Consider the following 12,332-nt stretch of genomic DNA (forward strand, 5'->3'; position numbering starts at 1 on the left):
TTGGGAAAATCTTGGTCGGCCATGGACCACAGGTGAGGGTAATCCTATGACGGCTCAGCGGCTAGCTACTGGTTGTGTTGTACAATTTGCAGAGGTCACGAGCCAATGGGAACCTCAGGGATATGACATCTGGTTTCTGTGCTTGCTACAAGGTCTGTGGGGGCACCATCCTGTTGGGATTTACACAATCAGGTTATGTGCGGCTTTAACTTTTATTTATTTATTTGCCGTCGGTATAGCGTTGTGTGGCTCGGTGCGAGCTACTTTGTTTGTTTTGCCATTTACAGAGCCAGGGCTGTGTATGAACACCGGATTTATTTTCAGTGCACTCACGGAAAGCTAACAGACTGAGGAGATATGCTGAATTTGAAGTGTATTGGATTAGAATGGCAGACTTCACCTTTTAATCTGTGTAATTGTGATCATATGTGGTTATGCCCTCAAGTGAAGTTGCTTACTTGTTTTTTATGTTGATGATTGTGCATGTTTGTACATTTTAAACAGTATTTGTGTTGTATGTTTCCATGGTAAATATTAATGACACAATTAACTGCTGACTGTTAACAAAGCTTCTGAGTAAAATTTATATTCTACCTGAGCTGCTGTCTTTAGGTGTATTTCATCATCTCACTCACGTTTTCTTCATTTTTTGATTTGCATCTTATCGGTAGACCGGACCCTATGCCGTAGCCTGACGTGCACCTCTCGAAAAATGTAACTACACGTCGCAGCGACGCACGTCGCTTGGCCGTGGCTGGGTAGCGTTGCATGTCTCCCGACTCATTTCTCCTTCTCCATAAACAACATGAAACCAAGGAGAGGGTTAACTTTTCCTGCTACAGATTTCCCACCGTGGTCAGGGGAGACACTTTGTTTCTCTCACTATGACTCTTATCGCCGTCACTCGGGCTTTATCCCAAAACCGCTGCTTTTCACCATCTTATCTATTAGCTAGATCTTTCAGATGTTGGTTATTTACCTTCCGAAGCAGCTGGTAGATTAGAATAACATTGTTTTGGACTGTGAACATAATTACATTGCACCTCATTTTAGAGCTAAATGTTGTATATATAACTTGAAATACTTTTACACCATTGTACGCAATTCAAAACACTTGCTGTGAGTTTTCTGCACCTCCTTTTTCTGTTATTTTGTTACATTTTTGCCCTTTGTTTTCACTCAGGTAGCTGGGGTATAGTTTCCCTGTGAGACAGTCAAAGAGAGACAGTCCTGGACCACACCCTCTCATTCCCTCTCCAACTCTCTCCCACAAAGACATGCATAGTAAAAACCGTAAGTGTGAGCTTCTCTCCTCTCCTCCTACTTTTTTTCCTCCCACAGCCTTGTGATTTATTCCCCTCTATTTTATTTCTGTGTCTCAGCATCCTTTCACTTGTGTCTTCTGATCAGATCTGGGTCAAGTGTATTAATAATTGTTGGCTTTTGTTTGAACTTTGCATAATAACAGATTGGTGGAGTTAATCACACAAGGACACTTCAGATGGTGTCAGGAAAGTTGCTAATTAAAGCAAAGTACACTAAATTAATTTTAAAATATTTTTTTTTTTTTTTTGGTGAAAAGGTTCTGGCACATATATGTATCGCCTGTGTTACATCACAGCCACATGGCACCTAAGCAGGGTAGAACAAAACAAATACCAGTGTTATATATTATATAATCTCCTGTGTCTTGAGCTGTCACACATCTATGTGACCTTACACACTTTGTCTCTGTCTTGGCCTGTTCCAGAGAAGCGTCACGGCTCCCCCGCCACCTCCAGAAGCCCCCTGGTCCCCATGAAGCCCAAAGCTCCTGCAGTGGCCCCCGCCGTGGCTCCCAGTCCTGGGGACACGCGGGCCTTCAGGGTCCCTAGAGATTACCCTCACTCCTGCTTCAGCAAGGCGCCTCTTGCTGTCTATCCACCAAAGGGGGCACGGAACAAGACATGGTGGGCACATCATTCTTTATTGAATATGATGACTTTCTTACATCCCCACAGCAGTTTTTAGGAGCTGTCGGAGTTTCATAAAAAGCTCCCAAAACATTTAGTGCTTTAACTACACTCTTCCTCTTCTGCAGTGTATCCCTTCCAGTCGTAAGCCTAGAGAAGATGCCCTGTCTCAGCCGTGCCGACTCTACATCACATGTGCACCTCACCTCCTCCTCTTCCTCCCCCGCCTCCTCCCTCAAACCTCCGTCGCTCACTCCCCCGGCCTCCCAACGATCCAGCGACAAACTCATGAACGGTCGTGGCACCAGCGGGGCATCCACACCACGCTCCACCGCTTCTCCATCTTCTCTGGACGGGCGGCCCAGCCCGGCACGCTCTCCACTTGACAGACGGCTGTCGTCTACCCCTTCTCCTTCCCTGCTGGACCGGAAACCCTCCCCTTCACCTTCCCACCGATCTGGCACTCTGCCGGCCTCGTCGTCGCCATTGGGGAAGAAGCAGCATAACGGGCCTAAGGCTTCCTGCGGGTCGCAAAAAAGACTCTCAGGTCAGTCCTAAGAATTCTTTTCTATATTGATCCAGGTGAAATTCTTGTGCATGCATATTGTTTTCCCTGCAACTTCATGTTTCTCAGTGACATTCTTTTAATCTTCGGGGCATCACAGTGCATCCACAGTCCTCTACTGCCGACTAATAGGTGCAGTAGTTGGAGTCTAAATCTGTGCTGGAAGAGTTAAATATTTCTGGCTTTGCTTCTTGACTGCTCAACTTTCTTCTTTTTAAATTAACATTGACGCGTAACGTCAACCTAGTGGTCATCTCAAAGTAAGAGATGTAAAAATATACATAGCAATAAGGTCAAAACATGTTGATGGATGTTATCATGTTTCTCTATCCAGCTTTTATTCTTCTTCCCTCATTTCTCTCTTCGTTTGCGCTCTATCTCGCTGTGCCTGAGCCTTTGATTTATACCCTCTAATTCACAAACTCCCGCTGCCAAAAAGCTGCTTGCCTTCTTGAGAGATTTCCCCCACCTCCTATGTCTCTATATTTTGTCATCCTCTCACTCTCCACCTCCTGCCTCGACCTCCTTGTTTCTCTCTCGCACACTCATACTCTGGCCTCATTTTTTTTCTTTCACACACTCCCATCTCCTTCTCTCTGTTGCCATTTTCTCTCTGTCTTCTGAGTGTTTTTCACTCATCTTGTTCTGCTTTTTTGGGTTGTTTGGTTTCCCTTTCTCATCAGTGTCTTCCTTCAGTCTGTGTTTACACTACCTATCTTCCTCTCTTTCTCTTTCTCTCTATCTCTATTTCAACTTCCTTTTTAAGTTTGTGTGAACTTGTGAGTGAGCGTGTGAGTTTGTTAATGTCTGAGTGCATGTTTGATGCTGTTGAACTTTTGCATGTTTGTCTGTCTACTCGTATGCATAGTTGCCTCACACTGCACAGAAAGATTACAGGGATTATTGCAAAGGCCAGCACTAGATTACAGCCCTCTGACAGTAACACTGTTTAAGATAACCTGCTGACTGGAGGTTGATGTTGGCCTGCTAGTTTGTGTGGGGCAACAAAGGTCTCTCTGTCTTTCTGAGCAATACTTTTGCAATCAGTATAGAACATTTACAAAAGTTTGTTTTGGAAGGCCTCCATGGCTTAACTTTGTGTGAGCATTCACCATTTGATCCAGGATGCAACTAGTAGTTGAAAGTAGCAAGTGGTATGAACATTGAAGTTAAGTTATTAGGTTTTTTATGCAAACAGAAAAGTTGTAACTTAATTCTTATTTTTGTATTTTTGATCATCATTCTTGATAGTTTTAACAATTTGTTCATTGTTTTTCAATGAATTCATTCATTCATCAATTTCTTCATTACTGAGATGAAAGGACTTGGCAGCTACTTTACAACTATTATCATTATGATCATTACCTTTAAAACAATGGTCTGGTAATATGGTTTTACCATATTATCTAAAACACTTGTTTGAAAGCAATTGCCCAAACAGTCACTTGTAAACATATAGCAGAGCTATTTCCTGGATCAACTTTGACCTACATGCAGTTTTACAACAGAGTGAATGAATGGTTTGAGTTAGTATGATTATATTATTTAAAATATGTGCTGTAATTATGATTGCTCTTGTTGCTGAAAATGTGGGTTTTTATTTACCCAGAAAATTCAATAAAAGAAAGAAAAATAAGAATTTATTCTGAACTAAAATGGGCCCTAAAAGAGTTTAGCAAAACAGAACTGAACAACTGACTCGGACCCTATTTCCACCTGGTATTAATGTGTAATGGAATGTGTCCTGCCCTACATTCCTGTTTTTACGTTGCAACGTCTGCTGTTTAGAACGTGGCGAGGCTGAGTGGTCAAAGAAGTGGCTGTAAATAGGCAGAGCGGTTTCATTTTCTATAAATTCTTCACAATAAAGTCCCCCATTATTTTGTTATTTGAAAGCTTTTATTATGAAGCAGCAAAATCCGGAAATGTTGGGACTTCATTAACAATAACTTAACACGACCCCCTTTAAGCAACATGAAAGTAAAATAGATATAGAAACTACATTTCAAATCACAGAGATTCAGTTAAAAGCTACAAAAGTACGGAGAGAGCTGGCCTGGCAACCTGTAGTAGACATCCTTATATTTATGTTCATAAAATGTTTACATAACGCCGTGGCACATAGACAGACACTAGGCAGTGCTTTTCATTAGTCATCGCACGTTTCTATGTGAGAGTAAAAAATGAAAATCACACACACACACACACAACCAGCCAATATGCAACCAGAAATGATGTACGTGTTCCATATAGAGCGAGGAAGTGAAATACTATCACAAGTGGTCACTCAAGACACATTTGGAGACACATTCTACTGCCAGGTGTGAACACATGTACTTAGAGCTGTCCACATTCAGGACAGATTTTAATACCAGGTGGAAATGGGGTCTTAGACCTACAGTAACTGAATGACAAAGAGGGGAACATATATTCTAATTTATTTGTACTAGTGTAAAAATGTAATCTACTTCTTTAGCACAGTGTGGATGTGGTTTGATCAGATTTTATTGACAGTGAAACTACTCGACAACTGTCATCACATTCTGATTTCAAATGTTGCTGAATCCTGCACACTTCAAACAAGTGAGAGGAGCACGGAGAAAAAAAGTGGTATAGAGATCCATCCATCCATCTTCGTCCGCTTATCCGGTATCGGGTCGCGGGGGTAGCAGCTCTAGCAGGGGACCCCAAACTTCCCTATATAGAGATCTCTCTTGTGAAATAACCTTAACTGTTCCAACTTTGGCACACAATAGTGTGTTCATGTAGGATCCCATTACTCATACTAAGAAGCTGACTGAGGAAATGTATTGTAAGAATGTTCCATATTAATCCTAAATCTGCTATTTCTAACACCTGACCATTTTTAAAAACATTTTTGCCATAAGAAGAGCTCTTTACGATAAACGCCAGAGACTTTTGGCTGCAAGCTGACATAGTCTTAAAAAGTTAATGGCTACATTTCATCATCAAAGTACATTTTCTATTCATTAAAGCGGTAGAGCGTTTTCTTAGGGCTGTCCGTCACAGTTGACTCTTGTCCGGCTGCCAGCATGTCCTGTACACTTTATCGTTTTGAAACTGGAAACACTGCTAATCATGTCACACAGAATAGTACTATGAGACTGCAGTAGACCACAGCTGAATGATTAAATGAACAATGAAATATGTGAATAGACAAATGTCAGTGAGTGAACCGCTTTGTCTAAAGAGACAAATGAATGCACTTGTACTGTGAGGCTCCCACTCCCAGCAAATGTGGTTTGATACTTGAAAGAGGGAGGGAATAACCAGTCGTGTGTGTGTGTGTGTGTGTGTGTGTGTGTGTGTGTGTGTTTGTTTATGTTTTACAGGGAGAGTGTTTGATCCTAACAAGCACTGTGGAGTCCAGGACCCAGAGACTAAGCGGCCCTGCACACGGTCCCTCACCTGCAAGGTAACAACACACACACACACACAAATACATGAGCACTCATACTCTCCACCTGTGTGTAATTTTTGTGGAGACAATAATAGTTTGTGACCCTTCTTCCTGCTTCCTGTCGATGGCCGTCTGACCAGAAAAGCAGCTTTGTTTGTTTATGAGAGTAATAATATTGAAGGGTGCACCAGCATTACTATTGTAGGACTCCAACCCACAGCTATGGCCCTGTCTGCCGCCCTGTCTGTCTCTGTGATACGTCTGCACTTCCCATTTCTCAGCGCGCAGTAGCAGTGCTGAGGCATTATAGGGCCCACACTTCCCTTGATGAGGTAATTATAGATGTTAGATGATGCTACAGCATCTTTCAGCAGTAAAACTGTATTTTACTGCCCTTTAATTACTTCGAGCAAGCTTTACTAATCACTTCAAACTGGTTATTAAGTAATTAGAGAAAGTGGCTGGTGAGATTAATGAAGTTTTCATAATTTTTTATAATAACATTTTCATTTATACTGGTGGTCCCAATCAGAACCACAAATTTAAAGAAAGGGACCTGGGCCCTGTTTTTCAAAAGCATCTTAAGGCCAGTTCAGACCGAAGATTCGTGACAAGACAGGGAACAGTTGCAGCGGTCTGAACTGCCCCGTCTCGGCTTGATGTCAGCGATGTCGCCTGTTTCAACCACCAATCGGCTCGTAGCAGAGAGAGGAAAAAAAAGCAGTAAATCAGATAAATAAAACCTTATTTTCACTGTTTAATCATCACTACTAGAAGTGCAACTTCTAGCAAGTATCTCACTATCACTATCCCCATTTATATTTTAAGACGCTACAAATTATATCCAGCTACAAAAAAGCCTGTAAAGTCATTGCTATGGAGAGAGCGCTGTAGACCAGTGCATTGCAAGTAGTTGCAAGTTTCCAATCGTCTTAGTTGCTCCACTCTGAATTCTTCACAGATCAATATTTTTATTAACAAAGTCTATCTGGAAATAACCCTAATATATCTTTGCGCTTAGTGCTTATTAGCTTACAGACGGACAAGTATGAAATTGCTATTAACCCTTTATTGTGTGTTTCTTTGGCTGCCACAGACTCACTCCTTAACCCACCGCCGAACCGTCTCTGGCCGAAGCAAACATTTCAACATCCTCCTGGCCGAACACAAGGGGCGCGCAAAATTAAATGAAGGAGCGAAGGAGAAAGACAGGGACAGATCGCAGGGAGGGAAGGAAGGCAGCAGCCAGAGTATCATGTCACAGGAGACCACATGTCCCAGCAAGCCTCACTGCCCAAATGGACGACCTCTGTCCATGCTGAAGCTACGGCTGGCAAATGCACACATACCCAGGTAGGACAGTGGATATCCCCACGCACAGTATTAACTATGCATGTGTGTACAGACTGTTATTTGGTTCCCTTTTTAGGAACATATTTCCTAAGATTAAGTCAAACAGTTTACTAGTATTCCAACTGATATTGCATTTTTATAATCCTATTTCTTCACATTTGTAAATTTAATCTGTACGTTTCAGGAAAAGCAACACTTTCTGAACAAAAGACTCATCTTTTAATTTATTAAGCATTATTTATTTAACTTATTTTTTGTGCACACAGTGTACCCAATGATTTAAGACTTTTTAGCAATGTAGCTTTTCTCTTGCTTAATGTATATGACTTTGAATACTTTTTCACATCAATGGAGTTTAACTGTACTGGGCCCAGACAGATGCGTGGGAAATCCTTGTCTGTTCATGTTTTTCCCACCAGGGGATGCTGTAAACAACAGCAGAAACAATTAGTAAAGTAATGGCAAGTTTGTCCTCATGACAGGGTTAACTAATTTCCTCTTTCTATTTATAAGATGATCCTCTGTTTGAAAAAGGAAGTTATTTGGGGGTTTGTCACTGTAACAGACATTGAGAATAACATTGATTGCAGTGTTTTTTTTGTTTTTTGTGTTCAAACTTTTCTGTCATTCTGTCTCTTTTCCTTTTTATTTACTTCCTTCTTTTTCCTCCTCCACACTGTCTCTCAATCTTGCTTTCCTTACCTTTTCTTTCTTCCCCTCCTCCTTTCACTCTTCATCTTCATTTATTTTCCTCTCCCGTTCTTCTTTTTATTGCACATTACTTTTTCTGTTTTCTTCTGTCACATCCTTCTCTTTCACTTCCTCTCTGTTAACCTTCTTCTCCCTTCTTTCTTCCAATCTCTTCTTTGCTTCTCCATACCACTAACTTCTCATCTTCTTACCCTTCCTCTTCTCCTCATTTTCATTTCCGTTTCCCTCCAACTCCCCCCTCCCTTGCTCCTTCTCCTCTCCTCTCCTTTCTTTTATTCACCCCATCTTTATTTCTACCATGTCCCCCCTAGGGTTCCAGGCTCCACCACCTCCAGTCCTCTGCCCCCAGCACCAGCCTCCGCCCCGGCCCTTAACCCAGAGCAGTCTCCCCACAGTTGGGTGGCAGTAGCAGGAGACGGCGGTCGACTTTCCAGTGATGAGGGAGACGCAGAGACTCTAGAGGACACTGACAGACCTGCCTTTCACTACTCAAATCGCCACCCACAGCCTTTAGGGGTAAATAATTTGACTAATAATGCTCCACTAACAGACATTTTTATAGTCCATAACCGTGGGGGATTAAATACCCACTCGCACAAGTTTGTGGCATTATCTTCCATTTGGACCCCGCAGGGTCTGCTGTTAGATGCCACTTAGAGGAATTATTTTTGTCGATGTTCAGACACTCTAATTGAGTGTTTTCAGTGCACACAAAAAAGCAGGAGAGTTGTGTGCAGTTTTGATGTCAGTATGTCAATGGCGCAGTAATATGTGGCCATTATGTTACTTTATTGAATGGGCATTTGTTTGGTATATACATTGCTGATTTATTTTATATATACATTTGCTGTGCTTTCTGCAGTTAATCAAGTGTAAAGAACACACTGTTTAACAAACTAGTCCTGACAAACTGCCCACCCGAAGACATAGGATTAATTGAGAAACTGTTGTTGTTCATAATCTGGGTTAAGACCAAAAAGGTGATCACAGACAGGATACATGACTCCCATTTCCTGTCGTAATTAAATTTGACATTATTGTGTATATTGTCATTAAATCAGGGACAGTAAAACATTGAGCTGCCCACTCGCATGTGTGTTCAAAACAAAGTCACATCTTTTGTTTGAAACCAAAAAGAGGCATTGATTTGGTAATATTGTCGTAGCTTAGGAGATAGTCAGTCAGGTTTACAGCTTCTTTTTTTAGATCTCTGAACATGTTAAGTTGTAGATTTTAGTATTGCTCGTGTTATCAGTCGGTCTTAATTTGGTATTTTTCCATCACCTCTCTGCTCTCTCTTGGTCATCTGTTATTTTCCATCAATCTCAGTTTCTGTCATTTGATGCCTCTTTCACTCTGCGTCCTGCTCTGTCTACCCACCTCTTAATTCTTAATTCCTCCCTCTTTCTCTCACCCTCTCATATTCTTTTCTTCCTTGTTTTTCTCTGCATCCTCTTAATTCATCTGCCTGTCTTTCTCATTTTTCTCATGTGCCTTATCCTCTTCTCCCATCAATATCTCTCTTCATGCTTCCTTCACCTTACCTCCCTTCTGTTTTCTCTCCAGTTTTGCGTATTCAGCAGCAGGCTCATGGGACGAGGCCACTATGTGTTTGACAGACGATGGGATAGGATGAGGCTGGCGCTCCAGAACATGGTGGAGAAACACCTGAATGCACAGATGTGGAGGTGAGTGTGCCAGAAAATACACTGTGTAAATTGTTTCTTTGGTTGGGTAGAGCTTTTCTCACATTAAAGTCAACGTTAAGGCACACATCACTCATGAAATGTATTTCCAAGCTACTGTATGTACACAGGAGTAACTACAGTATGTGATTTTGATTTTGTCAGATCGACTGTCACTATGAGCACGTGTAAATATGAGAGGAAGTTATGTGTGGACTGACCTGTTTTTGAGGAGAAGAAATACAATTTAGTGGGTAGACAGGAAGTGATTTTTTAATGTCAAGCCAGTTAATTTAGGGTTAAAGGGCAGCAGAGAGAACAGCACAAATACAACAAGAGAAAAAGTTGAAAGGTTTGCATGCAAGTGTTGATTAAAGAATCATAAAAAAAAGTTTGGGAAAGGAATAGTTTTTGAGTTGTGATTATGTTATTAAAACCATGAGAAGAGGATCAGTAGCTAACAGGTTAAAGGTGCAAGACAGTCATATATACATATCATACTTAACTTCCCAATTCATGTAAACACAGAAAGCCATTGTTCAGTAAAATGCAACATATTGATTAGTATTTAAGGTTTAGTACTCGGAATCTATAATGGCAATGAAGCAACTTAATTGGTGCATTTCTTATCTTCTAACATCCTCTTCCTGTTTTAGGAAGGTGCCTCTGGCTGCTGAGAGCCTCCTCTCCCTCTCCTCCTCTGGTACCTCCCCTGCCACTTCCCAACAGACTCCCCTTCCCACCTCCGTCACTTCTCCTCCCCTCTCCTCCCCCTCCAACTCTCTTTCCTACACCGCCACATTTCCTCAGTCTGCATCTATTGCCGGGGTGTTCAGCATTCGAGACGCTCCGCAGCCCGTCGCCCCAGTTTCTGCACTGGGTAAAGCCCGTAACGGCACGCATAAAGCCAGCCGCCCATCCAAAGACATGGTGGACTCTGTAGTGGGGTCCAAGAGGAGAAAAAACTCTTCCTACTCCTCCTCCTTTTCGCCATCTTCCTTGTTTCCGACTGTGGATAATCACAAGAGGAACGGCAGCAGCTATCATCCAAGGTTACAAGGTTCAGGGGGGGCAGCAGCAACCCCAGCCAGGAAAAAGGGACTTGGGCACAGGGGAAGTAGGCTTTGGAGCGGCGGAGAGGACTGGCTGTTGAGAGCCGATGGGTCTCAAAGCCACAACTCACAGAACAGGTGGGTACAGGGCTGTTCTTAAAGGAACACGCCGACTTATTGGGACTTTAGCTTATTCACAGTAACCCCCAGAGTTAGACAAGTCAATACATACCCTTCTCATCTCCGTGCGTGTTGTAACTCTGTCTGACGCCTCCAGCGCTAGCTAAGCCTAGCACAGATCCTGGAGGTAACCGGTTCCAACTAGCCTACTGCTCCGAATAAGTGACAAAATAATGTTCCAACATGTTCCTGTTTACATGTTGTGATTTATATAGTCACAGGGTGTACAAATAACAAGGTCACTATGCTTTTACTATCTAGTAATTGTTGACTCTATTACTCCAACTCTGAGTGAACTCCAGGCGAACTCTCTGCTCCTCACCACGGGGCTTCAGGTGCTGCTAGCAAATCACTCCGCAGAAGTAGCAGTGCCTCGCCTTTCTGAGAATATAGTTCCCAGTTTGTATACAGTTAGAAGACGGCTGTGTCTCATGTGACCTTGTTATTTGTACACCCTGTGACTATACAAATCACAACATGTAAACAGGAACATGTTGGCGTTATTTTGTCACTTATTCGGAGCAGTAGGCTAGTTGGAACCGGTTACCTCCAGGATCTGTGCTAGGCTTAGCTAGCGCTAGGGGCGTCAGACAAAGTTACAACACGCACAGAGATGAGAAGGGTATGTATCGACTTGTCTAACTCTGGGGGTTACTGTGAATAAGCTAAAGTCCCAATAAGTCGGCGTGTTCCTTTTAAAGTTTAGACAGTCATAGCAATGTATTTGATCAGCCTTAAAAGAGAGCCAGATCTTAAAAGTCAGGACTAAAAACAACACAATACAGGCTCAGCTCAACACAACATAGTACAGGATGTTGAGAAACGCATGAGGGGGATTTAACAGGAGAGCATCGTGTAAACAGAGAGGACAGTGTTACCAGTGCTAACACTGTGATGACAGGTGTTTAACTTTCCTGTCAAATATACAGCACTGTGATGATTTTATAGCAGTCCAAATAGGTTCGACTGTACAGCGAAAATTGTACTGGAGCTTACAATATATCATGGCAATTTCCCTCCTCTTCTGGTCTCCAGTCGCGAACTTGGCACGACCAGTATACGCTACTCACCCAACAGGGAGCCGGCCTCTACCCCCCATCAGCCCCTGGCTTCCCCCTCCGGACCTTTGGCTTATAAAGAAGGAGCAGAGGGGAGGAAGAGGAGGAGTCCCAGCTCGTACACAGGGAAGGCCAGCAAGCTGAGCAGACCGGGCGGGTTGGAGAGCCTCTTTGGGAATGGGAGCGACAGCGTGGGAATACTGGCTTCGGGGCCGGAGTCCCCAAGACAGGTATGTGTTGGGCTGTCTCTTTATTATCCACTAGTAGGAATATACCCCTGAGTGTAATTTGGTGTGCTTAATTCTGAATTGTCAAACCTTGTTTAGCCTTGTTAAACTGTCAGCAGTCTCGGTTA

At 42.6% G+C, this 12,332-nt stretch overlaps 1 protein-coding gene across 2 annotated transcripts in view; it reads left to right on the forward strand.

Moving 5' to 3' along the window:
• The window catches only part of atxn7l1 (ataxin 7-like 1), a 30,552-nt gene that overhangs the window by 14,194 nt on the left and 4,026 nt on the right, over positions 1–12,332 (forward strand). The window contains exons 1-9 of one of the 2 annotated variants that reach the window (XM_078243234.1): positions 1,188–1,293; positions 1,751–1,949; positions 2,081–2,499; positions 5,871–5,953; positions 7,035–7,291; positions 8,314–8,518; positions 9,569–9,690; positions 10,344–10,877; positions 11,955–12,207. In XM_078243234.1, the coding sequence (XP_078099360.1) occupies positions 1,278–1,293; positions 1,751–1,949; positions 2,081–2,499; positions 5,871–5,953; positions 7,035–7,291; positions 8,314–8,518; positions 9,569–9,690; positions 10,344–10,877; positions 11,955–12,207 (2,088 nt within the window). In that variant the 5' untranslated portion in view covers positions 1,188–1,277. Of the gene's footprint in view, positions 1–1,187; positions 1,294–1,750; positions 1,950–2,080; positions 2,500–5,870; positions 5,954–7,034; positions 7,292–8,313; positions 8,519–9,568; positions 9,691–10,343; positions 10,878–11,954; positions 12,208–12,332 lie in introns of those variants that run through there. The other variant, XM_078243235.1, reaches the window with a different exon arrangement.

The sequence above is a fragment of the Sander vitreus genome, chromosome 23 (assembly GCF_031162955.1).
Source record: "Sander vitreus isolate 19-12246 chromosome 23, sanVit1, whole genome shotgun sequence".
In the NCBI taxonomy this organism is placed as follows: domain Eukaryota; kingdom Metazoa; phylum Chordata; class Actinopteri; order Perciformes; family Percidae; genus Sander; species Sander vitreus.